Genomic DNA, 26,193 nt, shown 5'->3' on the forward strand with positions numbered 1-26,193 from the left:
GGGGAAGGAATTCTATTTTCCTGTATCACCCTGCATCGTATTTACAAATGAACAAAATGATTACGCGGAATGCATTTTTCCCCATCAGTCACACCCGCGTGTCCGTTTGTGTCGCACTTCACCAGTTTCCCTACGCTCCGTCCAACCACAGCACACAACGGCAACGCACGATTCACGAAAGGATGCGGGAAAAAGGTGGACCTGGTGGTGGCGTTAAAAGCAACATCGCGCGTCTTGACTTTTCTTTGTGCTCCGCGCTGTTCGTGAAGAAAAACGCAATGGAGCTTTTGTTTTTGTTTTCTTTTGCCCTACGCGCGCGAGAGAGTGTGCGTGTGTGCGAGCAATCGGTTGCAAAAGTAAACAATCTGTCAGGTGGATCGCTCAACTCCGTTTACACGCCCGTAAGCGCCGGTTTTTCTCAGTTTCAAAGCAACAGCGAAGAAAACGCGAACTAGATTTGCATTTTGTGGTTTGAGGAAAATGTTTTTCCCAGTTTCCAATATTCTGTATTTTACCTACAATGTACGAAAACATTCATCTGATAGCTTACATCTAACATACCGACTTATTACGTGGCTCAAATTTGTCTTCTTTTTTCCGTACTACAACGGAACAATGCTGCTATAATCTGTTTCCTTTTGAATCTGTTTTACCAAACGGTACCTCCCGTTACTATTACTCTAAAGTTCAATAATATTTATGTAACCACTTCTTATTGAAGCACCTCCAATCTGGCCTCCCTTTTCACTCCCCATCCTCTTTGTCCTTCCGGGAGGACTTTTTCTTATCTCGGCTGTGTCGCTGCTCGCGCTCTCGACTCCGATCGGAACGTCGCGATTTGGACCGTTCGCGACTACGGGACCGTTCTCGGTGGCTAAAAAAACACGCAGAAAGCAAAAATAACAATTATTTATCTATCTCACAAATAATACTAAATAATCACCTACCGATCCTTGTGACGATCCGGCTTCGTGGAACGTTTATCCTTATCGTCGCGTGAGGAAGACGATGCAGAACCCGTTGCTACAACTGGTGGTACGGACGGACCACCAGCACCGAGCACAGGATCTACTGGCGGCTCTTCCTTCGGTGTGGCGTGGTTTGCAGCATCTCGCTCCGATCGATGATCGCTTCGTTCGCGATCTTTTCGTTCCCGGTCACGTTCACGATCCCGCTCATGCTCCCGTTCTCGCTCGCGTCCACGGTCTCGATCACGATCTCGACGCGGCGGTTCACGATCACGATCCCGTTCACGTGGGTCTCCTCGCTTGCGGTCGTTTGGATTGCGCATATCGCCACCCCGCGGTCCCCCCGGTCCCATTCCGGGCGGATGCAGTCGTCCACCGCCTGGACCCATGCCCGGTCCCGGCCCCATGCCCTGCTGCATCTGCTGTGGGGGAGGCATTACCATCCGTTCGCCGCCCGGTCCCATCATGTCCATGTGCTGCTGCTGCTGTTGCTGCTGCTGGCCCATGCCACCCATGCCCGGGTGCATCATCGGTGGGCCGGGTGTTAGCGTTTTAATGCCGGACGGTTGCCAATTTCCGTTATCATTTCCCCACTGGGATTCCTGCATCGGATCGTAATAGTCAGCATAATCTGGTTCGGGATGGTAGAAATCTGACGGCCCTCCACCGAATCCTGGTGGACCACCGCCACCCATCGACGGGTCGTACTTGTTGCCGACCACCGTTCGACTGTACTCCCGACGGTCCGCCGTCATCACCTGAATGACGTTCTCCTTCGGCTGGCTCGACATGGCCATCCCATCATCTCCCCGTCGTCCTCCTCCACCTCCACCGCCACCACCACCACTACCACCACTACTACCGCCTCCCATCGGGCCACCACCACCCATTGGACCTCCCGGACCACCACCAATCACTTCGATCGGTCCGTTCATCTTTCTCGGTCCACCCATCGGTCCACCACCCATTGGGCCGCCCGACCGTCTCATATCGCGCATCATTCCCATCGGTGGTCCCGATGCCTGTGGATTGTTTATCGTTAATCCTGCCATTCCAACGCCACTCTCGTGCTGTCTCATTCGCTTCTGTCGCTCGCAGTATGATCGCCACGTTTCCTCGTTGAAACCGTAGTTGAAGTAATCCGTAATGTCCGCACCCGGTTTCCGCCAAGGTTTTTCATCCAGCGAGTCAATGCTAAACTCGTGCGCCGGCACACCATTGATCATGCCAACGCTTTCAAACTCTTCCATACTAAACTTCCCCGCCGGTTGTTTCGTTTTGTCCGTTACGCCCGCCGCATTTGCAGCCGTCTGGTTCGGCATTATGGGGCCGCGCTGTTTGATGATGTTGTAGCTTGGGCCCGATTTGATATCGCCGATCACGACATTAATATCATCGTCCTCGTCACTATCAATATCGCTCTCCATGTCGCTCAAGCCGCCTTTGTCCTTTTGTCCTTCATTCTCACTGTCCTTCCCATCGCCGGAATCCTTTTTATCCTTCGCATCGGTCTTCCCATCTCCTTCCTCATTACCATCGGCTTTATCAGCTTCGGCAGCTTCCGCCTGTTTACGAACCGCACTCCGTTCTTCCTCCCGCAGTTCACTTTCCGTTCGGTCATCGTCCATCAAGTGCGAATCATCCAAACTCTCATCCGGTACATTTGCATCCCGATGATCTCGCTTGCTCTGCTGCTGTAAATCACTCGAATCCATCGCATTATCATCACACTGCTGGTCCTGAGCGGAAAGCCCATTTTCTCCATCCGGCGCACTGTTCAGCTCGTTCGATCCACGCCGTTTTGTATCCAACTCACCGGCATCTCTCGTCGCGGTTTGTGAATCGTCCGGTTCATCCCATAGCGCGGTGTCTTTACCGAGTGTCAGCGGTTCGGCGTCGGTGGTAGCTGCTGAATCGTTCGCCGGTCCATCCTGGCCCGAATTACCGTACAGCCAGCTGTCCTCGTTACCTTCGTCCGCCATCGTACACGGCGAGGTGGAAGTATTATTTGTAAATTAAACAATGAGCCAATATTTCACGACACACTTTTCGCGGCGTTGCAAATGATGTTTTTCCGAGCTGTATTGTTTGACATTTACGTTGACAGTTGTTAGCACAGTTCGCTCGCACGGTGGTCGCGCGGTATGCAGATATTGTTCTAAAAACGAAAGTTTCAAATTTCAAAATCAGTACTAAAGTTTTTTTTATTCCGTTATAAAAGTTAACGATGTAGTCCTTAAAATATTGAACAATTTTCATCGCTGCTTCCGCTTCTTGACCCGATCCATATAAAGCAGATTTCAATGGTATGACAAGTACGCTAATGCATTTCTAGACAATTCCATTCACAGCAGCAAACAACCGATTGAACCCCATTTGGTCCATCCATGCATTAGCTGAGCGCTTCAATATCTAATACCGTAAAATTTATTTAATGATTTCAAATTGTTGAAGCAAGGGTTTGGCATTCTCATAATCAAACAGATCAGCTTGATCGAGGTTCATTCTCCTTGCGTCTTTATTCAGTAAAGTTACGGACTCCGGCTCGGAAAAAGGTAGCTCCGCGCTTGCTGAGGGCGAAGACCTTATGAGGATGAAGACGAATAAATTAAAGCGGTGATGTAGACGAAGTTTTTTTTTTCCTACTAGTGGAATATACCTTGAATTTGAGAAGAGTGCGGAGCTAATTTTTTAATTAAGAAGAGCCCACTCAAAGTCCTCAGTTTATTGAAGAGAGGCCTCCTGGTGGCTCTAGAGCTCACTACCCATCACTACTGGTCATATTAATTGATTGATCACAATTGATCTCACAGAAGAACTTTCGTCAAATAACTCTTGTACGCTCTGTTCCCAGGCTCTGGCAATTCCTCCTGGTTCAAAACGAGACTTCACAGCTTACATCACATAATAAATATGTCAGCAGACTAGCTAAATCCAGCTTTCTATTTAGCGTGTAATACATTTTTTCCCCTTGTGAATGCAGCATTTGAACGCACTAATTGCAGTCATAATGGGCACTTAATGATTCAACGCAACGAGCATGCATTTGTCTTACCGATTACCCACTAGGCAAAGTACATTGTATTCAATTATTTGCATTCTCCCGTACTAATGCATAGACATTATGCCATTGAGAGTGTTTTAGCATGAGAACCGCAACCGTCGTGCATCTTCATTTCTTTTTCAGATCTCACAGGAAGCCCAGCTTACACAACAAAATGCTTTTTCTTTCATTTACCTTGGCCACAAGCCACAAGCCAGCATCCGATGCGAGATTGAGTTTCCGTTTTTCTTTATTATTTTCTTGCAAATGTTTTTTGTTTCTATCAAACATACACCCATTCCGTAGAGTTTCGCGTTAGAGAAGAGGGACTATTACACGATCCTATTGCACACTACTTCTACTCAACTTATTGTTGTGCATTCGTGTATGTTCCGGCGGGGGTTTGGTGAGAACCTTAAACACTAAATCTTAATACTGTCACTACTGACAAGCGGATTGGAAAGCTAATCAAAACGGACAAAATAGAAGGAGGGAATTGGAACTGAGAGCAAACAGAAAATTCATTCAAAAAAAGTAAACTAAAGGATCGATTTAAATTTGGAAGCTAGTAATAACCCTACTATAGGCAATATTCTTCCCACTTAGCGCTACTATTACTAATTTGGTTCCTAACATTGTTTCTCCAGCTCAACTCCGACAGCATCCTGCATGTGTATGTGTGTGTGCTGCTGCTGTGTCGGGTATAAACGTATGCTGCTAAACTGTTTAGTATATTTGGTATACATCCCTGGAATTGATCGAACGAATGCGCTCGACACGAAAACGACACAGACGAAAAACAATAACAGAACTTCGAAACAGAAAAAAAAAACAAAAACAATTTCGACCACGTGTTTGGTTCCGTGTTGGTCACACACGAGGACGTGACGACGTGTGGTAAGTAACAGTCAATTGGAACCACGACTACTCATTACCTTCGTAACAACTAACTAGCTAGCATCGATCATCAGCTACCAAAATATACAGATCAAATTGTGTGGCAAAAAAAAACGTGTCACTTGCCGTTTTGGGGTGTTAGTTTTCCGGCCATCTTGTCGATCCTCTTAGGTGTCACACTCAGCACACATTCATTCACAAGCATCTTTCACGCTTTTCCGTTCATACAAGTGCGTTCACTCGGTACCACCACCCGCAGGAAGGTATGCTCCGGACGGTGAAGTGACAGCGTCTTCTCGGTTTTTCCCTTACACTTACGCTTCGTTACTATTACTGCTAAACCCTTATTAAGGTAACATATTGGTAGGCTGTGGGTTAGGACTTAAACTACGGCGAATTTCCGTCTGCTTGCCGACAAGAATGTCCCGGATCTGGGTGATCGGTTTGGTGAGATACACCGGCACGTGATCGTCGCGGCGCTGGAACAGACACTCACCCTCGAACTGGATGAGGTCATGTTTGCGGGCACGCAACAACAATCCGACCAGCTTATCGTTGATGTGTGTGTATATCTGTAAGAGGCCGCAGAAGGAAGGAAAGACGTCATTATGAAGGCTCTCGAAGCAAAAAGACAGTTCCGATACGTACATTGAACAGTTCACCGAAGTAAATCATTTTCATGTCGGGATTCTTCTTAGACACCGGTTTACCATCGCAGTCGATCACCTGGCAGAGTTCGAGCATTTCCTGGTACACCTGTATGTTGGCCTTCTTACCTCGATATTCGGTAAGACTGCCCGCTTTAGGTCTACGGAGAGGAGAAATCAAACGAGAAGGCAGAACCGGATTCGGATTTAGTATTTGGGGGCGATTAAAAATAGAACACATACAGCGGTATTAGAGTATATACACTTACATACTAAGCAGTTTGTTAAATACGGTTTTATTGGTTAAAAAGAATAGCTTTAAAAAGAAAACGGAACGGAAGCTATTGGAACTGCCTCGCCTGACAACGGGGGGAAAAGGTACATGAAACTAACAAACACAGGCAACTTCTTGGTGACTAGTTTAGCAGTTCTCGTGTGAAAGTCAAAGAAATGCGACTGTACATGTAGGTGGTGATGGTGCAAACTGATCATTAGGATCATGCTTCCGCTGTTCGATAACGATGCAACGCACCACAATTCCTCAAGGGTGCTACGACGAATCCAAGCCAAGTATCATAAATGCGCATAACAGACGTTGCTCGAAGAAGAAGAAAAAGAAGGTTGGAGTACCTCACTGGCTTAGAAACGCCCACTACGGCCGTAGACTGAGAGTTGGGAAGGATGTAAATCGTGTTCGAAACGCATGAAGAAGCCGAGCATGTCATTCGAGTAGAAAGAGAGTGTGTGTGTGTGACAGAGACTAGAGTAGTGGTAGTAGAAGTAGTAGTAATAGGAAGCAAAAGGTACAATTGCCCTACGATTATTGGTGATTATGACTATCACTAGGTTACATCACATTAGCCAACGCTTCAAGCTAAAGTACAGTGGTCTAAAGCAATAATAACAGACACAGAAATCGACGATCGTCTGGCTATAAGCGAAGGCAAGACTGTTTTTTGCGCGGGAAGTACTAAAACTAGTAGGGCGCATTAATCACTGGACCGAAGGTATAGGTGTGCACCACTTTCGCTCTCGCGCAAGCTGCACGGAACTCCAAACATTGGGCGTAAGGTTAGCATATTGATTGATGATTACACTCGCGATCGCGATCGATCGGTGCTGATCGGCAGGGTTAGAACGGAAAGCTAGCTAGCAGACGGAGGGTACGGGCGCGAGCGTGCAGCGCCCTAACAATGTCGAGGTGATCCATGCTTTTCCATCGCGCGTCCTTGCCCGCCAGTTGAGTCGGTGTACACTTACTTGCCATACTCCTCCTTGCTGATCTGTAGCCTTGCCATGCCGCGCGTCGCCTGTGCATCGGAGAACGGATTGGAGAGTTGCGATTCCCGATGGCTCTGGGCTGTTTGGTTAAACAGGGCCACCTTCGACGAGAGTGGGGAGTCCTGGCGAAAAAAAAGAGAGATGGAAAGAAACAGTATCCGAATTAGTGGCGCATTCTTGGGGTCAGCATTCCGTTAGTGGTTTTAGAAATAATTGGAAAACAGGAGTTTACAAGGAACGATCGTTAGTACAGCATCGGTCAGGCGAACGGGCCCCGGAACGACACATCGGATGGTCATCCACGTGTGTGAACAGGTTCTGCAAGGATTGTGCGTCGGTTTCGCTAATATCGCTACGCTTCAACTCGTAACACGCGACCAGACGGCGTACATTCGGACCACGTACTACTTCCGGCTCGGGGTCACGCTGCTGACGGCGATCGAGTGATAGCTGGTACTTCTGCTGCTGCTGCTGATGTCGTCGACGGCACGACCGCTGACGGCGCAGCTCTTCCTCGCGCAGAATTCGCTCCCGGATGTGATCCTCCTCGAGTAGCAAGCGACGTTCGAGACGACGCAGTCGTGCTTCACGGCCCGTTTCTTCGTCCTCTTCGAGATCTTCGGTTCCTGTACTAAGATCCTCGTCCTGACGACGCTGTTGCGTACGACGACGCTGCTGCGTACGATTTCTCTGACCACGCTGCTGTCGTCGTCGTGGGGCCTCCTCTTCCTCTGCCGGTTCATCCTCTTCCTGCTCCTCTTCTTCCTCTTCCGGAGGGGTGTTACGACGGCGAGCAGGTTGACGTCTTGCAGGTTGAGCACGATTTGTACGCTGTCGTCGTCCCGCACGTGGCTGCTGCTCCTCTTCCTCCTCTTCTTCCTCTTCGTTAGCTTCCTCTTCCGGTTCTTCCTGTTGCTGCTGGCGCTGACGACGCTGCTGTGTTCGCTGCCGTTGCTGCTGACCACGCTGCGAAGCACGTGCAGGACGTGGAGTTGGTTCGGGTTCGGGTTCCTCTTCCGGTTCCTCTTCCTGTTCTTGCTGTTGCTGCCGTTGAGGACGTGCACGTCGTTGAGTACGGCGTGCCGGAGCCTGTCGTCGAACCGTCGCTCGAGCACGTGGTCTTTGACGTGGCTGAGGCTCTTCCTCTTCCTCCTCTTCTTCTGGTTCCTCAGGTTCCACCTCTGGTTCCGACTGTGCTGGACGTCGGGGCCGTTGCGCGGCCGGTCTGCGTTGAGAGCGGCGCGAGGCAGGACGCGTCCGCGGTTGCTCCTCCTGTTCCAGTGGTTCCTCTTCCTCCTCTTCCTCGTCGCTCAAGAACCGTCTGCTGGCACGACTGCCCGGTCGACTGCGCCGAAGCTCCCGTTCTTCCAACCTCAGGAGACGACGCTGGGTCAGCTCTAGCCCAGCATCGAGACAGATGCAGCAGCTACGCTGACACGTTTGACAGTTAGGATGCTCGGGAGCACTGCGAAATACGCGCGACACAATTCCACCCATTCTAGGACACCTGAGTGTAAACTTGGTGGCGTTCTACTACACGTCTGCACAGCCCCTTTGCCACACACACACACAAAGCAACTGTACTGTGCGCAAGGGTCTGCTGCTGGACTGCTTTGTTCTTCAGCCAAGGAAGAAGAGAACCGTTGTGTTGCCTTTGCTAGAACTTTACCGCTCGAATGATCGAACGTAACAAACTGATCGTTACGGCGCGTCGGAAGCTTTTATTGATTGGCAGACCCTTTTCGGGGTCAGTCGACCGGATGGGCTATGGATGAGCCATTGCTCGGTGCAAAAGTCTGCATGCGTGCAGGCACGTTACGCTTGACCCACGTGCCACTGAGGTGAATCTCGTGTGTGGAAGTAAGGAAACGAACGCCAAAAAAAAGGACGAGCCTGCTATTTTCTCCAAGGTACTTCCATACAAGGGGTTTGTGCAAATGTTGGGCCGATTTATATAATCATAATGAAGCCATCGAGTCGGGAGTGTCATCAGAAGACTGATCGCCGGTGAAAGCTGGTCTGAAGCTCCATTTATTACGCCATTAAAAGTGATGATCACAACGCTGATGGTGCATAATACTTTCCGAAGAGACCCATGAGAACCTTCCTAGACAACGAACGAATCATTCGGCAGACATTTTCTCACACTAAAGCACTGAGCTTGCGAGGCCCATCCCAAGTGACAGCTGATATCAGGTCCGATGCAACGTAAGCGTAATACATCGAAAGTGATCTAGTGCTTGCAGGTTTCACCACTCTCAGCCAAAGATCACCCACCATGCCATAAACGTGTGCGAGTGTGTGTCTGCATTTTCCCAGCCGCCGATGGCGTGTTAATGAGGGAAATGGCGCATTTTTTTTTTCTAATGCTAAGCCAGACCTCCCAAGGAATGGAAAATATGAAATCATCACTTACTCCCGTTGAACTTTCGATTTTGGTTTGCCCACTCGGATAACGGCAAAACAAAAAAAAAAAAAAGCGATGGCCGATGGGAAAGAAAACGTTCAGCTGAGTGCCTCCTCGAACTACAAGCTTTCTGATCAGCAGAACAAACAATGAGAATAAAATTATGTTTCCATCTCATTAGGAGAAAATGTATGGGACGGTACTTCTGCTTCAATATTGAGCTTAAGAAATCACACACGAAGAACTGACCAGTGGGTAATTGTGTTTTCTCCGCCGAGAGTGTTATTCCAAGCATTCAATCCTCCATTATGAGGGAAAACAGAAGGAATCAATTGAAAGATGTATGTTAATGCCCACCAGAGAACACACTCCCGTGGTGTTGCTATTTAAGCATCCAACGGGATTAGCCGGCCAGCCGCTTCTCACTCATTCACTTTCGATTGTAGGTCATTTACGGTGGGCTTTCAGCCCTCGAGCGTCTTTGAGGGCTCATTGAAGCTTAATGATTCGATTAGCACATGAAGGCAGAGGCCAGAAATAAATGAAAAGTACTATACTCTCCTCGCACACGATCGATACAGACACTTTCTCAACACGCTGATCGTTCCCAGCGAGCGGCACCAAACAGTGTGTGAACAGATGGCAACCCTCATTGTAGAAAGCTTCCCCATCAGCTATGTGATGCTGTTTTTGGCAGCTTTTTTTTGCTCTTTGTGTGTGTCTCTTCTAATTAATCTAATCAAACTGACTGTTTGCAAATTTTGCCTTTCGCTTTCGAAAACTCGGTGCGCTCTTTCGGGGGGAGAAATTGGTTTTGGCTAAAGCTTCCGAGTGTGATAAACTATCGCATTAGCTGCCGCAGATAGATGGATAGATAGTGCGCCTGAATGGGAGCCGTACAAGGCAAATGCTATCTTCATCTAGCGCAAGCGATAATTGGACAAAACCCCCTGTTGAAGTGGTTCCTCGGCGTGTTACGTCCGGCAACAAAGATATAAGAAGTATGGAGTTGATCGCGTGACTTGCTGCACCAGACGCTTTGGTTGGAATTCTACTCAGTTTGGTGTTTGGCTTTTGAAGAACGTTTGCTTTTGGTGGAGGTTAAGTGGATGTTCTTGAGCTCTTCAAAGGCGCATCAAGCTGCGCAGCTTTATAGTGCTTGCCCTAGAATAGCTTTCCGGCAGTCCCATTTGGAAATGGCTTTAACTTTCTCCAATTTTTTGGCAATAACAACGAATGGTACCTTCAAGAAAGCTCGCCCGAAAAAATGACTCCCCTTTCAAGGGAAAACGCAACCTCTCGCACACCACACGCTTGCTTAAGCTCAACGTTTTTAATTGTTAAACAAACAACGCGGCAACCGGAAGTGGATACCCGTGATAGTCTCAGGTCGCTCTCTGTATATGTACAAGCCTAATTGGCACCTTAACATTTGTTGTCCGTGCGCGTCCATTTCATTACCAAAAAAAAAAAAAACGAGCTTTTCCATCGAGCAGCCACACACAAAATAAAAATAGAAAACTGTTTCCATTCGCTTTCGCGCAAATGTTTTTTGGAGGTTCATTTTTTGGTGTTTACTTGCTTGAATGATAAATGAACATTAATATTGATAGTACGCGCGGAAGAAAGCAGCCTCTGAAGCGGCCTCACACCCTTCAGCTACGAAAACAAGAGTAAAGTTTAGGTCCGCCGCCCCGAGGGCATTCAAGTCGACGATCTTCAATTACGTTACGTATGCTGCTTGATTATACATATTTTATAGCTTTTTTGTTTGTTAGGAGTGAAGGCGAGTAACCTCTCGGTACGCTTCAATGCGTGATCTTCAGCGTCCGATCAAGCTAAAGATCACCTCAAAGCAGAAAACGACATCGGAAATGCGGAAATAGGCGTTGTGCATTATGTTATCAGCAGTGCCTTTCTTCCGTCAATCAATGTTTGAGGTACGCAAGATCAAAGTGTCCACTTTTTTTGTAGTACACGGCGATATATCATGCACGCCCATTATGCAAGACACGCACCACATCATTAGTCAATCCGTCAGCTGCGCTTTTCACGTCGAATACTGGCACATCCGTTTGACTACTGATTGCACAGTATTGTAGCTCATTTAACTAACAAAAATGGTTTTTTTTTAAAGAGAGTGAAAGAGAAAAAAAACGTTGTAATCTGTCAACAATATGTTTGGCTCCAAGTGTCCTTGACATTCCAACCACGATCACGAGCTGTATGAGGAGTTTTCCCTGTACAACAAAATTAATTATGCTTTTGCATGTTTTAGCCGTAAAGCACCGTCACAAAACGGTTTCTTTCGGTTATAAATAACAAACTCGTCTCGTAGGCGCGATCACCCCAACGAAGGACCCGGTATTGGGAGTAAAATTCCGGTACTCGTACCAAGCAGCCCATTTTCATTGCCAATTCGTTCGAACCATTCAGGAGCTTCACTAGCGTATTTCTTATGCAACACAGAATGATGGAGAGAGGGAAATGTTGTTGTTTGAAACATTTAAACAAAAAACAGCAGGAAAAATCAATCATTTTCGCGTCCAGCGACATGGCGCTGTCCTCACGCCACGACTAACTAGCTAGCTCCCTTGAACTTAGAGCACCACTGGTAGCGGTAGCGAGCTCTAATTAATGTACAAGATAAATCTGTCCACACCGCCACACACTGGCAGCGATTCCTCAGGGCGGACATCTTGCACGCTCCGCGATCGCGATCGGAAAAGTTCAAGTACAAGTTCGAAGCCCTGTGCCGACGATTTCCCAAACGACGGTACATGCGCACTCGCTTCTGCTTACCACACGCCCGAGCATTTCGCCTTGGTTCTGCTGATTTTCGAGTGGCGTTTTAAAAATAGCCATCCGTTTCGAACTTATTCATAACCTCAATGGAATGCCGATCGTATGCCAAAACACGGCATCGTCGCTTGAGGATTCCCGCAAGATCCGTAAGACGCGCGACTTTATTTATCTTGCCGTATTCACGCTGAACGGAATTGCGAGTCCTCCAACTCCATCGGAACACGTCTGCCCGCTGACGTGTGGAAATCGATCAAAAGCATCCCACATGCGGTATGGTATGGACACGTGTGACGCCGAAAGACGCACAGGAAATGATCTTCGATGACGCCAAACATGGCGTCCACCTGTCGACCGCCCGTACGCTTGTATCAAATGTCTCGCCAGCCGATTGTGAAATGATGCGGAACCGCGCCGTCACCTAGCAACGAGCACAAGGGAAAAACGTGAAAAATTCATGACCAACTCACTCTTTTATCACACGCCAGCCATGAGTGTTTTATTTCGGGCGCACATTCCCGTAAGCGTGGTCCCTGCGCACCTTCATCACCGCCACAGCTAAGCGATTCGCCGAATCGACGAAGAATCAAGAGCTCTCTGTGGTGCTTCGAAACGATTAACAAAACCAGATTCAGCTGATCGAGCCGCTGTTAGGGTTGATTGTGGCATGTTCTGTTCTGCTGGCGGTATTTTCTCTTCTTCTCTCTGCACCACGCACTGTTACTAGGACTAGGGAAACTGTTTTGAGGGAAGAATGGATGTGAACTCTCCACAAAGTAAGCACACTTACAGGCGTTTCGGACAGCCGTATCGTGACGGAGCTGCGTCTTCTGGTGGTAGACATTCTTTTCGCGAGACTCAAAGGGTAAGATCACCACCGTAAATCGATCGAAACCAAGCGTGTCTGCTTAAGGTAGCGCGTAGTAATACGAACTGAGCTGCTTGTCACTAGCTGCCATCAGTCAGCTAACAATCGATCTCGCAACGATCGGACCTGATCGGGCACATGGTGATCGCGAGATGAGTGAGATCAATGATCGCTACCTCGAGTCGCCTATTGGCACCAGTTGGAAGGTTAGTAGCGCATTCGATCCAAACACCGACACATCCTGGTTGCGGTACATTACCGGCAAGGTCATTACAGCGCTCCTCGTGTATTCTTTTCGTGCAAGCTGGATTCCATCGACTGTCACACACCATATGCACCGGCACGAAGGTCACCCAGAGCATCGGTGTCACAGGTGTATTGCCTTAACGGGGGGGATATCTATATTTATTTGTCCCAGCACCGCAAAACATTGTAAATCATTTGCCCATTGGAAAAAAGGGAATGAACAAACATAAAAATAGCCCGTCAAACGTGTCACGAAGTAACACGTCAATCTTTTAGACGTCAGAGTAGTACTCGTCGCACGGGGTGTACTCTTCGTGCGTGAACTCATTTGCTGGCCGGTTGCTGTCTTGTCCGGTGGTGGTCCGGATGTTTGTCAAAACCGGTGCTAATCTTATGTAAGTGATCTGCCCATTCCATCCAACAGACCTGCGGCTGAAAAACTGCGGACTAATTCGGGTCATCGTCATGCATCATCTCCATGAACCTCTCCTTCCTAAGGTGCCGCCTCGGCAGGGCATAAAAGAAGGTGTAATAATAGATTACTTTAAGCGAATGAAGATCACTTTCAGAGGTGTAATGCACCCAGTTACGGAGCGGTCCATTTCGCAGCTTTATGATGACTTCTTTTTTTATATGTACCAGTGTTGTGGATGGTTGGATGGTTGTAACGCGTGTTGCAAGAATTTCCTGACGAGCTTACGACGACTTTTCAGGCCCTTACTCACTCAGGTGTGTTTCGGTGTGGCTTCAAAGTTCGTGAGATCCCAACGATACGCCCAACGATTCTATGACATAATCTGGACAAACGTATTGGACCTATCGTATTGAAGTGGGTTATGATCCGATTGCAGATCCCAACCATTCCCCGTTCATAATAAAAGCACACACCCCGAAGTACCATTTGCTCAATTAACGGTCAATAAATCTATATACACGGCGGTAGGCCTCACTTTACGAAGGTGCATCATTATTCGCATCTTCCCAGGTTTTATCCGTCCCCCCGCTGATAATTAGTAGCCTCACTTTGTGCGCTGATCTTTACCGCTGACCTACTACTGCTGGTTGGCCAGTGTTTTTTCTTCCTTCCACCGCAATCATCATCTGCACTATGTCCAATTGCATCCGATTCCGAACCAATCATTCCACTCGAAACTGGAACTGCTGAGTGGAGCTCTGTGTGCGTGTGTGTGTGTGTGTATTTACGCTCTCTCCCTCTTTATAGCCGTACAGACACTTGAGACAGACACCCCCTAACATCTTGTCTGCCCTGTTCACAATTTCTGCCAGGCAGGAAGTGTTGTTGGCGCAAGGTTTTGGCGGAGAACTAATGAGCTGGAGAAAGAATGCAACCATCCCGCCGGCTAAAACAAGCAACACCACTCACCGAACCGATTTCACCGATTGTTTACCAAACAATTCAAACACACACACACACCCGCTGAACAACACACCACATTAATTGGCCGCAAATTGTTAACCCCGATTTACAGATCCCGGAATGTACCGTGCACTGTTGAGCGGGTTTTTCGGAACCAAAAATTTTCGCACCGCAGCCAGCGTGGCGGCGATTTTTTTGTTTCTTTGTGAGAATAAGATGTCTGAGCTGATACACTTTAGCTACTTACCACAATCAATCGAAGTGCGCCAAGTTCGTGTGCTACGTCCGTCATCTTGTGTATACGATCGAGCTCCTGTACTTCTTCCTGCTGCCGGACGTCCTGCTCCGGTTGACTGGCAAGTCCAACAATTTCGCACACCTCACGATCAGCAGCGCCGTGATCGACTGCGTTCGGTTCGCCACCGGAATCACCTGCAGTGTCACCTCCGGGTGGTGCAGTGTTGCTACTGCTGCCCTCACTACAACTACTAGGGCAAGATTCGCTGGCGGATGCCAAGTCGACTACCTTGATGTCTACCGTGATGGAAACGATCGCCACACGACGACTCAATCAGAAAAGGCACACGTTGTCACCCAAACAGCAAGCACCCGAGACGGAAGTGTTTCCAATTCCAGATCCAGATAGCAACCGCCGAATGCAACCACGTTTATGTCCTTTTGCACACTTGTGTGGCTTATCGGTACCACTTGGGAAACAAAACGCGCGCACCGGAATAGCGTGACGACTCTAAACACAACTTCGCCTAATCTGCCCAATTGACACGTGCCCAACCGATGGGCAGTCCACTCACTTCCTACTCACACACGTCTAGGAAGCGATGCAATGTCTGCTGCTTGACTTCGTACCTCGTACACACTTTCGCAGTGAATGCGCGGTCAGCCGTAACACTCAAATGCTTTTGACAGCAAGATGTGCAAGTTGTGTGACTCCACACGCGCCTCCGAACTGACGATGACTGGACGCACTTTTCACCCTGAACGGCGGGCCTGCTCGCTAGGTTCCCACTACAATCAAACCCTTTCTCTTGGGCACTTGGTGGCGCAGCCTTTCCAAGGGAGAGAGGCTTCACAAAGCTTTATTTTTTTATGAGTAGGGACTGGCGGGTCTTCTCTTTTTCTACTTCTGCTACCGGTTTGTCGCTCCAATCATTCACCGTCGATGATCGCTAGCCAACTAACCGCACTCAGCGAACCCACGGGATAATGTGCTGACTGCTGGCTGACCGATGCTGCACTGCACTCTCTACACACGAACGAATGCTTCGAAGCTTCTGCCGGTGTGGACAATGTTGTAGGCCATACCAGCCAGCCTCTCTCTCGCTCTCGCTCTCGCTCTTTCTCTGCAGCTTGCTGTACTTCGGTTTCGTTGGAGAGATGGGGCCACGCGGGGCCATGCGCTTGCGCGAGCGCCAAATTCCTCAACCTGACCATTTTCTTTCCGCAACAACGCACGCGCTCCGGCCGTCGATCGGCTTTCCGTGTAGAGCGCTTTCTCCTGCTACTACCCAACTCCGTGCTCGCCCCCAGGGCTCGCTGCTGTTGCTGCTGCTGCTCACTCACACGATCTCATCATCCAAAAACGGTCCCCCCCTTTTTGCTTCACAAAACGTGTAATGTGGTTTGATGTTCTCTTTCTCTACCAGTCGCGTTCGTCTCTCGCCTTTCCCGACCAAGCATTATGTTTTCATTCAACCTCAAGCATTTGTTTTTATTTCACGGGTTCCGCACGATCCGCACACATTTCCCACCGTGCTGGGAGGGTGTTTTTTTTTTCCTGCGCTGGTGATGGCTTTCTTTCCACGATCATGATCGTGGTACGGTGGTTGTACAGCGAGGCTCATTGAAATGCGCTTACTCAAGATTTTCTTTTTGTGCGCCGCTTTTCGCCACGACCGCGTGGCCGCTTCTCACGACGACGATGGCGACCCACCTTTTGCGCCACAGCTATGCGATGATGATGAGTAAACCGCAAATGCAGTTTGTGTTTGGCGCGAAATTTGCCTCATCGATCGATCGTTGGAAGGAGCGTTTGCCCATTCTTTCGAAGGCGAAGGTGAAAGACTCTCGCATTGTGATTGCATTCTGCAGCTCATAATGCTCATTTCTCAATCAATCAAGAAATGCAGAAAAAAGGCATAAACATTTTTTTTAATTAAATCCTATAATTTAAAAAAAATCCTTCCAAACCACTGACCGCTACGTACGATTCATGGTTTATTTGTTGTGTTAGATTATGTTGCACGGTGAGTGTGCTAAAAATACGACCGGCATGCCAATTTCTTCTCAAGCCAGTGTTCTATATTCGATACACGCTTTTATTATGCAATTAATGATCTTCTTCTGTCATTAAGCAGTTCTTCCCCCTTTTTCCTTTCTATCATCCTCGATGTTGCTGATCAGACGACGAGGGTTTTAGTAGAGTGTCGCCGGTGAAGAAAAACCAAATGAAAATATTTCACCTTTTTTAAGTAAAAATATTTCTCTCTGGCCTCTCTCTCTCACGCCTTCTTTTAGAGCAGTGTGCTCAGTACAGTTTGTAAACAATTGATCAACGTGGCTGCGTTTGTTGGCTGTTGCTCAAAACTGCGCAAACATCGCAAACACGCACATCATCGGCTTGCGTCGGTTCGGTCACGGATTGCGCGATTTTGGTCGGCGATGTTGATGTTCCAATCGAGCAGAGCATGAAAGAAAAAACATACAAACGCCACAAATGGCGTCAACGGAAAAACGTGCATCCCAAGCGTGTTTCTTTTTTTCCCGAGTGCTTCTTGAGCTCCTTCTTTTCGCGAGAGCGGATCATTTACAAGCACGCAAAAGATTTGCCCATTTAATGTCACACAAGTTTCTTTTGCCTCGTTTAAAAACACACGAAAGAAACCAGAAACAGCCAACATTCGCGGTGGAATGTTGACGGGTTACATAAAAATCACACATCCCCAACCATCCCCGCCGGTGCGCATCGAGAACCACCAACGATGACAACGACGACGATCGATGAGCCGGTGAGGAATGTGTGAAGTAGATAGCATTCGTTCACAATCATCAGCGACAGAACAGCCGGCTAGTGGAAAAGCACTAGTTGGCGAATAGTTTCTTCGGTTTTTCTGTGTATTTGACATTGAACGCTGAACTAGGAGCGCAGCATGGTAGAAACCCATTAGCTCGAAAGATTGGCAAAGGAAGGTCACATTTTGTCCGCATTCTCCCCAAACCCCTTTTAAAACCCTTCCCACACCCGATCAGCATGGGAAGGAAACGCCGCGGGGAAGCCGAGTGAGAAAGAACTACCACCATAAATCTCATTTACAATCGCTTAGCTTCATTTTGGGTTTCATCATTTTATTGCTCAATGGGAAGGAAGATGCCACCTTCTTCGTTGGTTAGGTAAGGTTATGAAGAAAAAAAAATCATTTTGTTCAAAGACACATTGTTTTAAATATGACACAAGCACCACTTTTCCGTCCCTTTATGACAAGGCACACAGCTGATGTTTGCTATTTTACGGGTTGTTTTGCATTTTGCAAAGTAGTTTTAATGGGAAATAGAGGCCCTAAGTTACATAAAATGTCGATGACATGACCGCCCTAACCTATTGACAAAAAAAGTCACTAAGACAGCTTCTTCCGCTCGCAATCTCAGTACCGAACGTGTCGCTTAGTGATTAAACTGTTCCTCTTAAATGCGGTGGATCCCATTTAGTTGCGAAAAAACGGATCCACCCGTCTGGCTTCTTCCCTTTCCTCAACTGTTAATTATAGCCGCTGTAACGAGACACACTGACACTGATCCGAGGCACAAAAGTGTATTGAAACGGTTCGTTTAGTTTCACTAGCTTGTCCACTGGGAGAGGTGGGTTATTTTGTAATTACAACCCAAATGGGACGTGTCCGTGCTTTGATCTTTAGTCTCTGATTGTTCTGTAAAAGATGCACAAACTTTTAACCTAATATGCAGCGCAGAAATGATTGCCTTTTTTCTATTAGCAAAGAGCTAAACTTTATCAATGCTAGCAGCTTCATTGTACCGAATTTTAAAAATATCTTTTCACGCGTGCCCCAAACCTTATACACACACACACACACATACGGGGAGTGATGTTCATATTTTACCACACAATTTCTCATATAAATCGGGCGCGTAAACCGTTGGAATGCGATCACACATCCGTGTGGAAATGTGGACCGATCGAGTGATTAACATATTTTTGCGCTGTGCGTTCATTGACCGGAGAACCTCCTTTGGAGAAGGAAACTCGTGTCTGAAATAGGGTCATTTCTATCGAAATTTTGTAACGAAATAAGCACGATAGGAACGAAAAACGCATGATTTTTTTTTTGGAATTTAAAAAAAAATCGTCACGCTTTGAAGAGAACAAAACATCATGGAGACGCCTGGTATTTTGTAAAACCACGTGGCGGATGAGGATCAATAAAAAAAACCCCCCATTGGAGGCAGGGGATTATACACAGCCAGAAGGTCAAATTTTTGTTTTGGAAACGTTATATTATCCTCATAAAAATTTCGATCAAATACAGAACGAGAACAAAAAAAAACACAAGAAGGTTTATTACGCATTTCTTTGGTGAAGGATGTCTGTTTTTGCCAGGCCAGGCCAGGTCAGTTTCCCATTTCCAAAACCTCCAACATACCCCCCTCCCAAAACCGGATGTTGTTCGTGGCGGACGTGGACATGGTAGTAACGCTCATTAAAAATCGTGTAAATAAATCAAACACCGTGATAATGGTCACTAATTCATCCGGTTTGAACAGCACTCCCGCATTGGTCTTCTGTGGACGGGCGAATATGTTCTTTGCAATACGCTAACCGTGTATGTCCTTGAACGTTTTGCCGAATGTTCGGTCGTTTGTGCTTACTGGCTGGCTCCTGTTTTGTGGGAGGTGGTTTGTGAAATGCTGAAACCCAAACCCATCATCATCATCCGTCATCGGTGAGCAACATCTAACATCTGTTTGTTACGCCCTCCTCTGGCAGAAAAAACAAGCTTGGTGCAACAACAAATGCAACATCCTTCCCAGGGACGGCGATCTTTAGCACCATCTTCGCTCGGTCAAGCAGTGAAGCAAAAAATTAGAAAACCACCAGTGGTTCCGTGTGTGTGTGCGTTTCCCCATTTCATTACGGTTGAATTCATTGCCAAGGTTTTGGCGACTGTTTTCAGCTGTGTGTACACCACCCGCCAGAAAACAACGTCCCGGATTCAGAGTTCCGAGTCGAGGCAAACTATTTTACGTTCATTCTTTGCGACAAAAAGTAGAGTAGAAGTCACCGGTGATGAGTCCTTCTTGGCTGCAGGCGATGTGAAGAAGCAGGCCGGAAAGTATTTCAATTTGATGGTAACTTAAATAAATCATCCAGCTTGAAGCGGTTGGTGATGTGCGATTTTTGACCAGCTATCGAGCCGCGTTTTGTGCCCTCTTCAAGTAGATCGGCATGTGTTTACCAATCGTAATGCACCACACCCGGATGCCCTTTACCTTGAGTTTTTTCCCCCTCAAACTGCCAACACCAACACTGGTACGTGCCATCAGCAGCAGCATTAGCCATGAACTCGGCTCGTGATTTTTCGTGCACTGGCAAATGTAAACAACATCATCACTGCGCTGCGAACCGGGTGGCGATGAAACGATCGCCCATTGGATACATTTTCCCTAGTGAAAAGTTTTTTGAAATGTCTTTGCTTTTTTATCGCTAGTCAACTTCAATCAGTAGCCTTTATTAACTACCGAAGAGGTACAGTTTTTGGCCAAAACTATAGTATCCGTAGTGGGGCGTTCATGCTCTATTATATCTGTTCCAAAAACTATTCAATTCATCAACACAACACAACACAACACCACAAGATCATGAATGAATCTACACCCGTCCCATCATGATGCGAATCCGTGTTCCGTCAGTGCCATTCAGGCTTCCCGTTCAAACCAGTCAAAAGAAATTTTGGCAAAGGGGCGTCAAAATTGTTCCGTCGCGCGATTCACAAACTCTATCTTTGTAACAATCGTCGCTCGCGCGATCATCCTGTGGGATGAGTTGTTTATACACACACAAGCACAGCCCGAACAAGCGAACTCAGTGTGCAGTTTTCTCGCGATTAAATCATTGCCGGAAATGTCGTTTTACATTAGCGTTTGATTTTTGGCTTCAGCAACGCGACTGCTTCGAGGGAAGATTTCATTTCACAAATCATTTGCACAGATCCTAGGTTAGGTTAATTGAAACAATGTGATTGTGTGTTGTAGGGGGCACCGTCTTGCTTCAAGTCAAAACTCCACAGGCAATAAATTAATCTACGAGTACAATTTAATACACAGCTTAGACGTGGACAAGGACAAGGTCATCCCCGGCACTACATCATCGCGAAGTCTTGCCGAACATTCACTTCATACGCCCATAGCTGGATAATCCTTTAACCAAGCCATCCCGAATGCTACAATGTTGTTGCTCATCATCACACAACAGCACTTGCAGCATCGCGAAGACATCGAGCGTTGTCTGGTGCCAAAACGATCAACGAAGTAAACGACAGACAGAGCAGGATGATCATGCCAAGGTTTCGGCACCAAACTAGGCTAGACGCCGGAAAGCGGATTCAACTCTCCCGAACCACACTTTCTTCCCGCTTTGGGTTGTCTTTTGTGATGGGCTGAGCCGGATGTATAGCCGCCATTTGCATGAAGGCATGACACGCAAATGCACGTGGCCGAGCTGGGCGATTTATTATGGTGTCAGGTAGGGCAGGCTGGGGTTTGTTTTTTGATATTGATGGTGCCTTGGTACAGTCGGAATGCCCTTCGGATGAATCATCCCCCATCACACAAGGCATGATGTTTACTTTACATAACCTCGAAAGAAATAGTCAAATGGTCTAGGGTATGAGCCGGTTTTTGTCTTTTCGAATGACTTAATGGTATGCGTCATGTTTCTGATGGCATCCATTAAGTGGGGCCATGGGTTAAGGTTAAGCAGGCTCGCGTCGCATTTGAGAAATACCGCTTTGGAGCACTTTATTGCAGATTTTGTCTTTGTTTTAGCAATAGCAACGGCAACCCTTCCAGATGATAGAGTTCCTCCAACACCCCCCCCCCCGCCCCACACACACACACACACACACACACACACACACACACACACACACACACACACACACACACGCATACACACACACACACGCATACACACACACTCTTGTGTTGGTGAGTTTCTTTGTGCAAAAACCTCGGTCTGACGTCTCGGAAACGGATGGTTCATCATCCATTACGAACGTCCATGTCAACGGAGTTGTCTATTTTGAGACATTCGAGGACCCTCCTCCAACAAGACCTAGCGTCTTCTTGGTTGAGACACTTATACGTGTCGATACGCAATCGATGAGGAATGCGACTTGTTGCAACAAACAAACAAAAAACCCAACCCAGACCGTCGATGGAGGCACAGTTGTTTATTATTGTAAGGTAATTACTTTTCCACGTCCTTTTTCGCTAGTCGGTACTGCTGCCGGTCACCAAAACCAGCGGTTTTGCGTCATCCTGCCGTCAATCAGCTACAGCCCAGTAGGGGGAGGCCCTTCTAGTGGCAGTGATGATGATTCGTCGCTACAAACCAGGCATCCAAATTTTCAGTGCCGGAAAACTGTACCATCTTTCAACGGCACACACATTGGCTGGGGCGTGTACGCGGGTAGGTGTTGTGTTTGTAGGTGGAAGCCAACAACATCAAGAAAAAGTACTAAGAAAACAAACCGAATCGAGATATATTTCCCAATTCGCGTCATACGTCCATCGATCGCATCCATTTCCGCTCGCCATTAACGCACGAATGACGAAAGGCGGAATAAAATGGGGCATCTTTTGCTTACCCTTAAAAGGAACTGCGATTGGGGCTGAGCATCCAGACTTAAGCATTCAATTAACTATCCTCAGGCCCGGTGGCGAAGCTTCTCGATTTTTTCGATCACCTCTTTCCGCTCGTCAGCTGCACCAAAAGCCTTAGTGGCAGTAGCGAACTGGCGTTGACAGGTTGCAGCAAAAAGACACACATTCCAACCACAACACCCGTGTGCGCTATTATTCGCGTCTGTCTGTATGATTGACAGCATGTCGCTCTGCGTTCTTCGCTGCGAAACGATTCAAGATCTTGGTTGTTTCGGTTTTGCAAATATGTATAAAATTGTCTTGAAAATTGCAATTGATTTAGTCACTACTTCCAAGAATTATTACGCAAAAATAGCTTGCTAGAGTGAATTTGTATCAGAATAAAGCTCTAATGGCGTCTAGACACATGACATTTTGCTACAATTTCTTCGCTTGTATAGCAGCAACAGGTTTTGTCCTCGTTCCTGTCGCCATGGTCAGCACGCGTATAAAAATAACAACCAAAATGAAAATGAAAATCAAAACCCGATCAACATCCCGAGGCAAAAATCCAGCCACGACCAGTTGTACAATCCTCCCTATTGAGGCCATGTGGACATATTAAACCGACATTGGAATGTACACATTTTTCCAGCCTGTGATGGGAGAGGAGGGGGAAGGAGATGGTCAGATCATTTTCCAAACCCCAACAGCAGCGTTGCCATTAATCTACCGCGTCCACTTCAGCCTGGCGCCAGTCGTACGATCGCATTTAAAGATTTGCCGGCACGATTATGGTTCGCCCGGGGTCGGATGATTGACTGTGGCCGGTGTGGTGTTGGACTGTCGTGTCGACCCAGCATACTGCGGTGGCAGCGTTTTGTGGGGAAAATCCTAGAACTGTACGATCCAACTACGATGCTGTTGATACTCAAGGGTAGAAAGGGAAATCTTTTCAAGTGGCTTCAGTTCGAGTGGATCATTTTCGAGTGTTTGTTTACCTTTTCGGCCGAAATTTTCGCCCCCGAGATTTCTCCCGCGTTTGTTGGAGCACCTGCAGCAGATGGTGCGTGCGTCGGCGACATGTCGACGAATAAAGGAATGTGTCCATGAGCGTGGTGAGCGTGTGGCGGTTCTCAGATTTGTCAACAGATTCACCGTGCCCATAATTAACCACTTCCGGCGATGAGTATGCGACCGGAGGGGTATTACAGTATGTTGGCGGACTGTAAACAAAATTACGACTAATCCGTGATGGGAATAAAGGAACGTGTTGAGGGAATTCATTCGTCATTTGAATCGTACGCTAGATGGCAGCATTTCATTTTAGTATTTGACAAGTGCTGTCTAAGTGAGTATCTCAGTGTGCATGTTGGCTCTTATAGCCAAGGAACTAAGGACCAGTGACTTTCATGGGCTTCGCAACTTAATCTCCAACGTCATCTCCGATGTACTGAAACATTTTGGAAATTATTTTATAGTTCCCGGTTGTACTTCACTACCGATGCCTTTGTTGTCTTATTTCCCTAGGGCTAACGTGTACTTCAAGGATGACTTCTGGTAAAAGGAAAAAAAAACTCCGGGAAGAATCAGTGTCAGTAAAGCACCTTAAAGTATCCAATCTCACTTCACCAATTCCCGGCATGCTCATCCCTCTAACCCAAAGCAACTGTTGATGACAAAATCCATTAACATTCCTTCCAGCTCATTCATTATCGAGCATACATCCCGAACCCGTCTTACGTATACCTTCGTTCGGTGTGATTTATTGAGCGAAAAGAGTTTTAAACTAGGTCAACGATTGGGCGAAAAACAGCACAAAAGTGCTGTTGGTGCGAAACCCCTTCATCACGGTCAGCTTCTGAACGACTCAAGACGTTTGTAGGCGAAAGTATGCAATAAAAAACATCCCACAAGTTAAGATGTACGTCAGGACTAATTCAGACAAATGTAGCTGCAAAAGTAGACTCACCCTCAGTGTTTTATAATTCATTAACAACTGCAGACGATGCGCAACTAATATCCTCGTTAGCTTCGTACAAAAGCATCGGAATGTTGCAGCGGAAACAAAACACTTCTAAGAAATCATCGACGGCTTGCAGTGTGCATGATCTCAAAACTCGCTTTGTAAGTGGCGCGCCCCAACAATAACAAAAACAGACATTGAATTTATTTGGCCTGTGGCCGGAAACAGTTGTTCGACTTAATCACACACGTCGCAGCGCCAACGGGGAACGCACGTACAAAGTATGCTTTTTTTTTGGGGAGGTGAATCTTTTTTACATGCTGTTCGGTTCCTGTAAATTGCATTCCCGTGCCCGTGCCATTCTGTTGATTAATTGAGTCTATATTTTCAAAAAGCCGCCGTTTCGCTGTATGATTTGTGCTGAGTTTAAAGTTTTGCTGCATTCCTGTTGAATGCGAGTATCCTAACCGGGATGGAACGCTTCGCAAAAAAAGGCTGAGGTCAGTGGACATTATCCCTGCTACATTCCCGGGGTACGTTTGGCGATGGCGTAACAGGTGCCTGGTTTGATGGAAGAAATCTATTTTGCTTGTTAAGCTTCTCCTTCATTACTTGTTTTGTCGTGTAACATTTTGCAACAACAACAGGCTTCCAATGTTATTTTGGTCCGATTTACTCATATGTGTGACAGTTGTGAAAACTTCGGGGGGAGAGTTTTTTTTCAGCACTTAATTGTTAAGATGATATTTCTCAAAGTATCAAGAGCACTTGTGTGACGGAATTCTACGCCATTTGTGTGCTGGGCGAAGATGAAATACTTCGTCCAATTTTCACGACCTTCATGACCTTCTCCAAAAACCATGAACCTCAGACGTGGAGCCAGCAACGTTTCATTTGCAGCCTTTGCTAGCTTGCAGAATGGTGGTAATAACATCTCGAAATAGTTCATCTTTGATGGCGATACTTTTAATGTCCTGCCTTGAATTGGATCGTAAAATTTCATCCGAAAGTAAATATTTTCCACTGCACAAAAATACGGTTTGCGTACTTGATTTTTCTTGGCACTACATCAGACACCACACTCACGTAGTGTAATGCACGATCATAAGTTCAACAAGCTGCAAATTGGACTGTTGCAGAAAGAAATTGATTCGATATGGGAACATTTCATCTAGAATGGTACGGTGACTAAAACGTCTGGAATGTTAAGAATTTCGATCGTATTTAAAAAAAAAGCAACCCCACTGCCAAAACTGGATCACGGCAGAAACGTGTAAATATTTACTTCTGGATCTATAAATCTCGTCTCATTCAACAAAGTAGCGAAAAGGAAGGTGTATAGCAGGAAGCTGTTTATTTCTGAATGGGGCCAAAAATCAGGAAGAAACATATTGACCGTGCATGACGAACCGTGTGACGTAGTGATATTGATATAATCCCAACTTAAGTAGATGACCACACAAAATTTGGTAAACAATATTCACCCCACAAAGATTCAAGACGCGCTCGAAGAATTAATCATCGATCTTATTTTCGATCGTTGGAAGTTGGTTTGAACAGAGAGTTTCCCGCCATGTGAGATTATTTTTGTTTTGTTTTTCCTGATCATAAATGAAACGATCGCTCCTTGTTTGGAGATGAATTGAATTCGGTTGAAAATTTGCATTTAAAGGGGTGGCCAAGTGGTTTGGTGGTACGAAGAACGATGTAAAATCCCATCCGGACCGAATAAATGTGATGTCGAATAAAAAGAAGAACAGTAAGTTGTTCCATTACTTAGCTTTAAAAAAATCGACT

The 26,193-nt window shown here is 46.8% G+C and overlaps 5 protein-coding genes across 6 annotated transcripts in view; 1 reads left to right on the forward strand and 4 right to left on the reverse strand.

Moving 5' to 3' along the window:
* LOC126558178 (probable serine/threonine-protein kinase DDB_G0267686) overlaps positions 1 to 26,193 on the forward strand; it is a 213,276-nt gene that overhangs the window by 143,153 nt on the left and 43,930 nt on the right. The gene's annotated exons all lie outside the window — the stretch shown is intronic.
* The window catches only part of LOC126559990 (keratin, type I cytoskeletal 9-like), a 101,826-nt gene that overhangs the window by 32,506 nt on the left and 43,127 nt on the right, over positions 1 to 26,193 (reverse strand). The window lies entirely within an intron of this gene.
* Positions 742 to 2,958, reverse strand: LOC126557259 (uncharacterized). The gene is made up of 2 exons (XM_050212967.1): positions 948 to 2,958; positions 742 to 874 (listed from the first exon to the last, which is right to left on the reverse strand). The coding sequence occupies exons 1-2, from the start codon at positions 2,948 to 2,950 to the stop codon at positions 745 to 747; spliced, it is 2,133 nt and encodes a 710-aa protein (XP_050068924.1). The 5' UTR covers positions 2,951 to 2,958; the 3' UTR covers positions 742 to 744.
* Positions 5,235 to 14,864, reverse strand: LOC126559158 (actin-binding Rho-activating protein). The gene is made up of 4 exons (XM_050215272.1): positions 14,785 to 14,864; positions 6,816 to 6,958; positions 5,557 to 5,716; positions 5,235 to 5,480 (listed from the first exon to the last, which is right to left on the reverse strand). Exons 1-4 carry the CDS (start codon positions 14,827 to 14,829, stop codon positions 5,256 to 5,258), a joined length of 573 nt encoding a protein of 190 aa, XP_050071229.1. The 5' UTR covers positions 14,830 to 14,864; the 3' UTR covers positions 5,235 to 5,255.
* LOC126559508 (U6 snRNA-associated Sm-like protein LSm3) overlaps positions 18,730 to 26,193 on the reverse strand; it is an 81,575-nt gene continuing 74,111 nt past the window's right edge. The window contains exon 4 of the mRNA XM_050215676.1: positions 18,730 to 18,739. The gene's annotated coding sequence lies outside the window, so the exon portion shown is untranslated. The remainder of the gene's footprint in view (positions 18,740 to 26,193) is intronic.

Source organism: Anopheles maculipalpis, chromosome 2RL (genome assembly GCF_943734695.1).
Source record: "Anopheles maculipalpis chromosome 2RL, idAnoMacuDA_375_x, whole genome shotgun sequence".
Taxonomy (NCBI): domain Eukaryota; kingdom Metazoa; phylum Arthropoda; class Insecta; order Diptera; family Culicidae; genus Anopheles; species Anopheles maculipalpis.

What these genes read in the sequence shown, in the direction of transcription:
- LOC126557259 (XM_050212967.1), bottom strand. Translation starts at nt 2,950, where the DNA reads ATGGCGGACGAAGGTAACGAGGACAGCTGGCTGTACGGTAATTCGGGC. An exon ending in CCGGATCGTCACAAGGATCG is followed by an intron (nt 875 to 947) that starts GTAGGTGATTAT and finishes GTGTTTTTTTAG; the next exon opens with CCACCGAGAACGGTCCCGTA.
- LOC126559158 (XM_050215272.1), bottom strand. Translation starts at nt 14,829, where the DNA reads ATGACGGACGTAGCACACGAACTTGGCGCACTTCGATTGATTGTG. An exon ending in GCGCACTTCGATTGATTGTG is followed by an intron (nt 6,959 to 14,784) that starts GTAAGTAGCTAA and finishes TTTTTTCGCCAG; the next exon opens with GACTCCCCACTCTCGTCGAA. An exon ending in AGCAAGGAGGAGTATGGCAA is followed by an intron (nt 5,717 to 6,815) that starts GTAAGTGTACAC and finishes TCCTCTCCGTAG; the next exon opens with ACCTAAAGCGGGCAGTCTTA.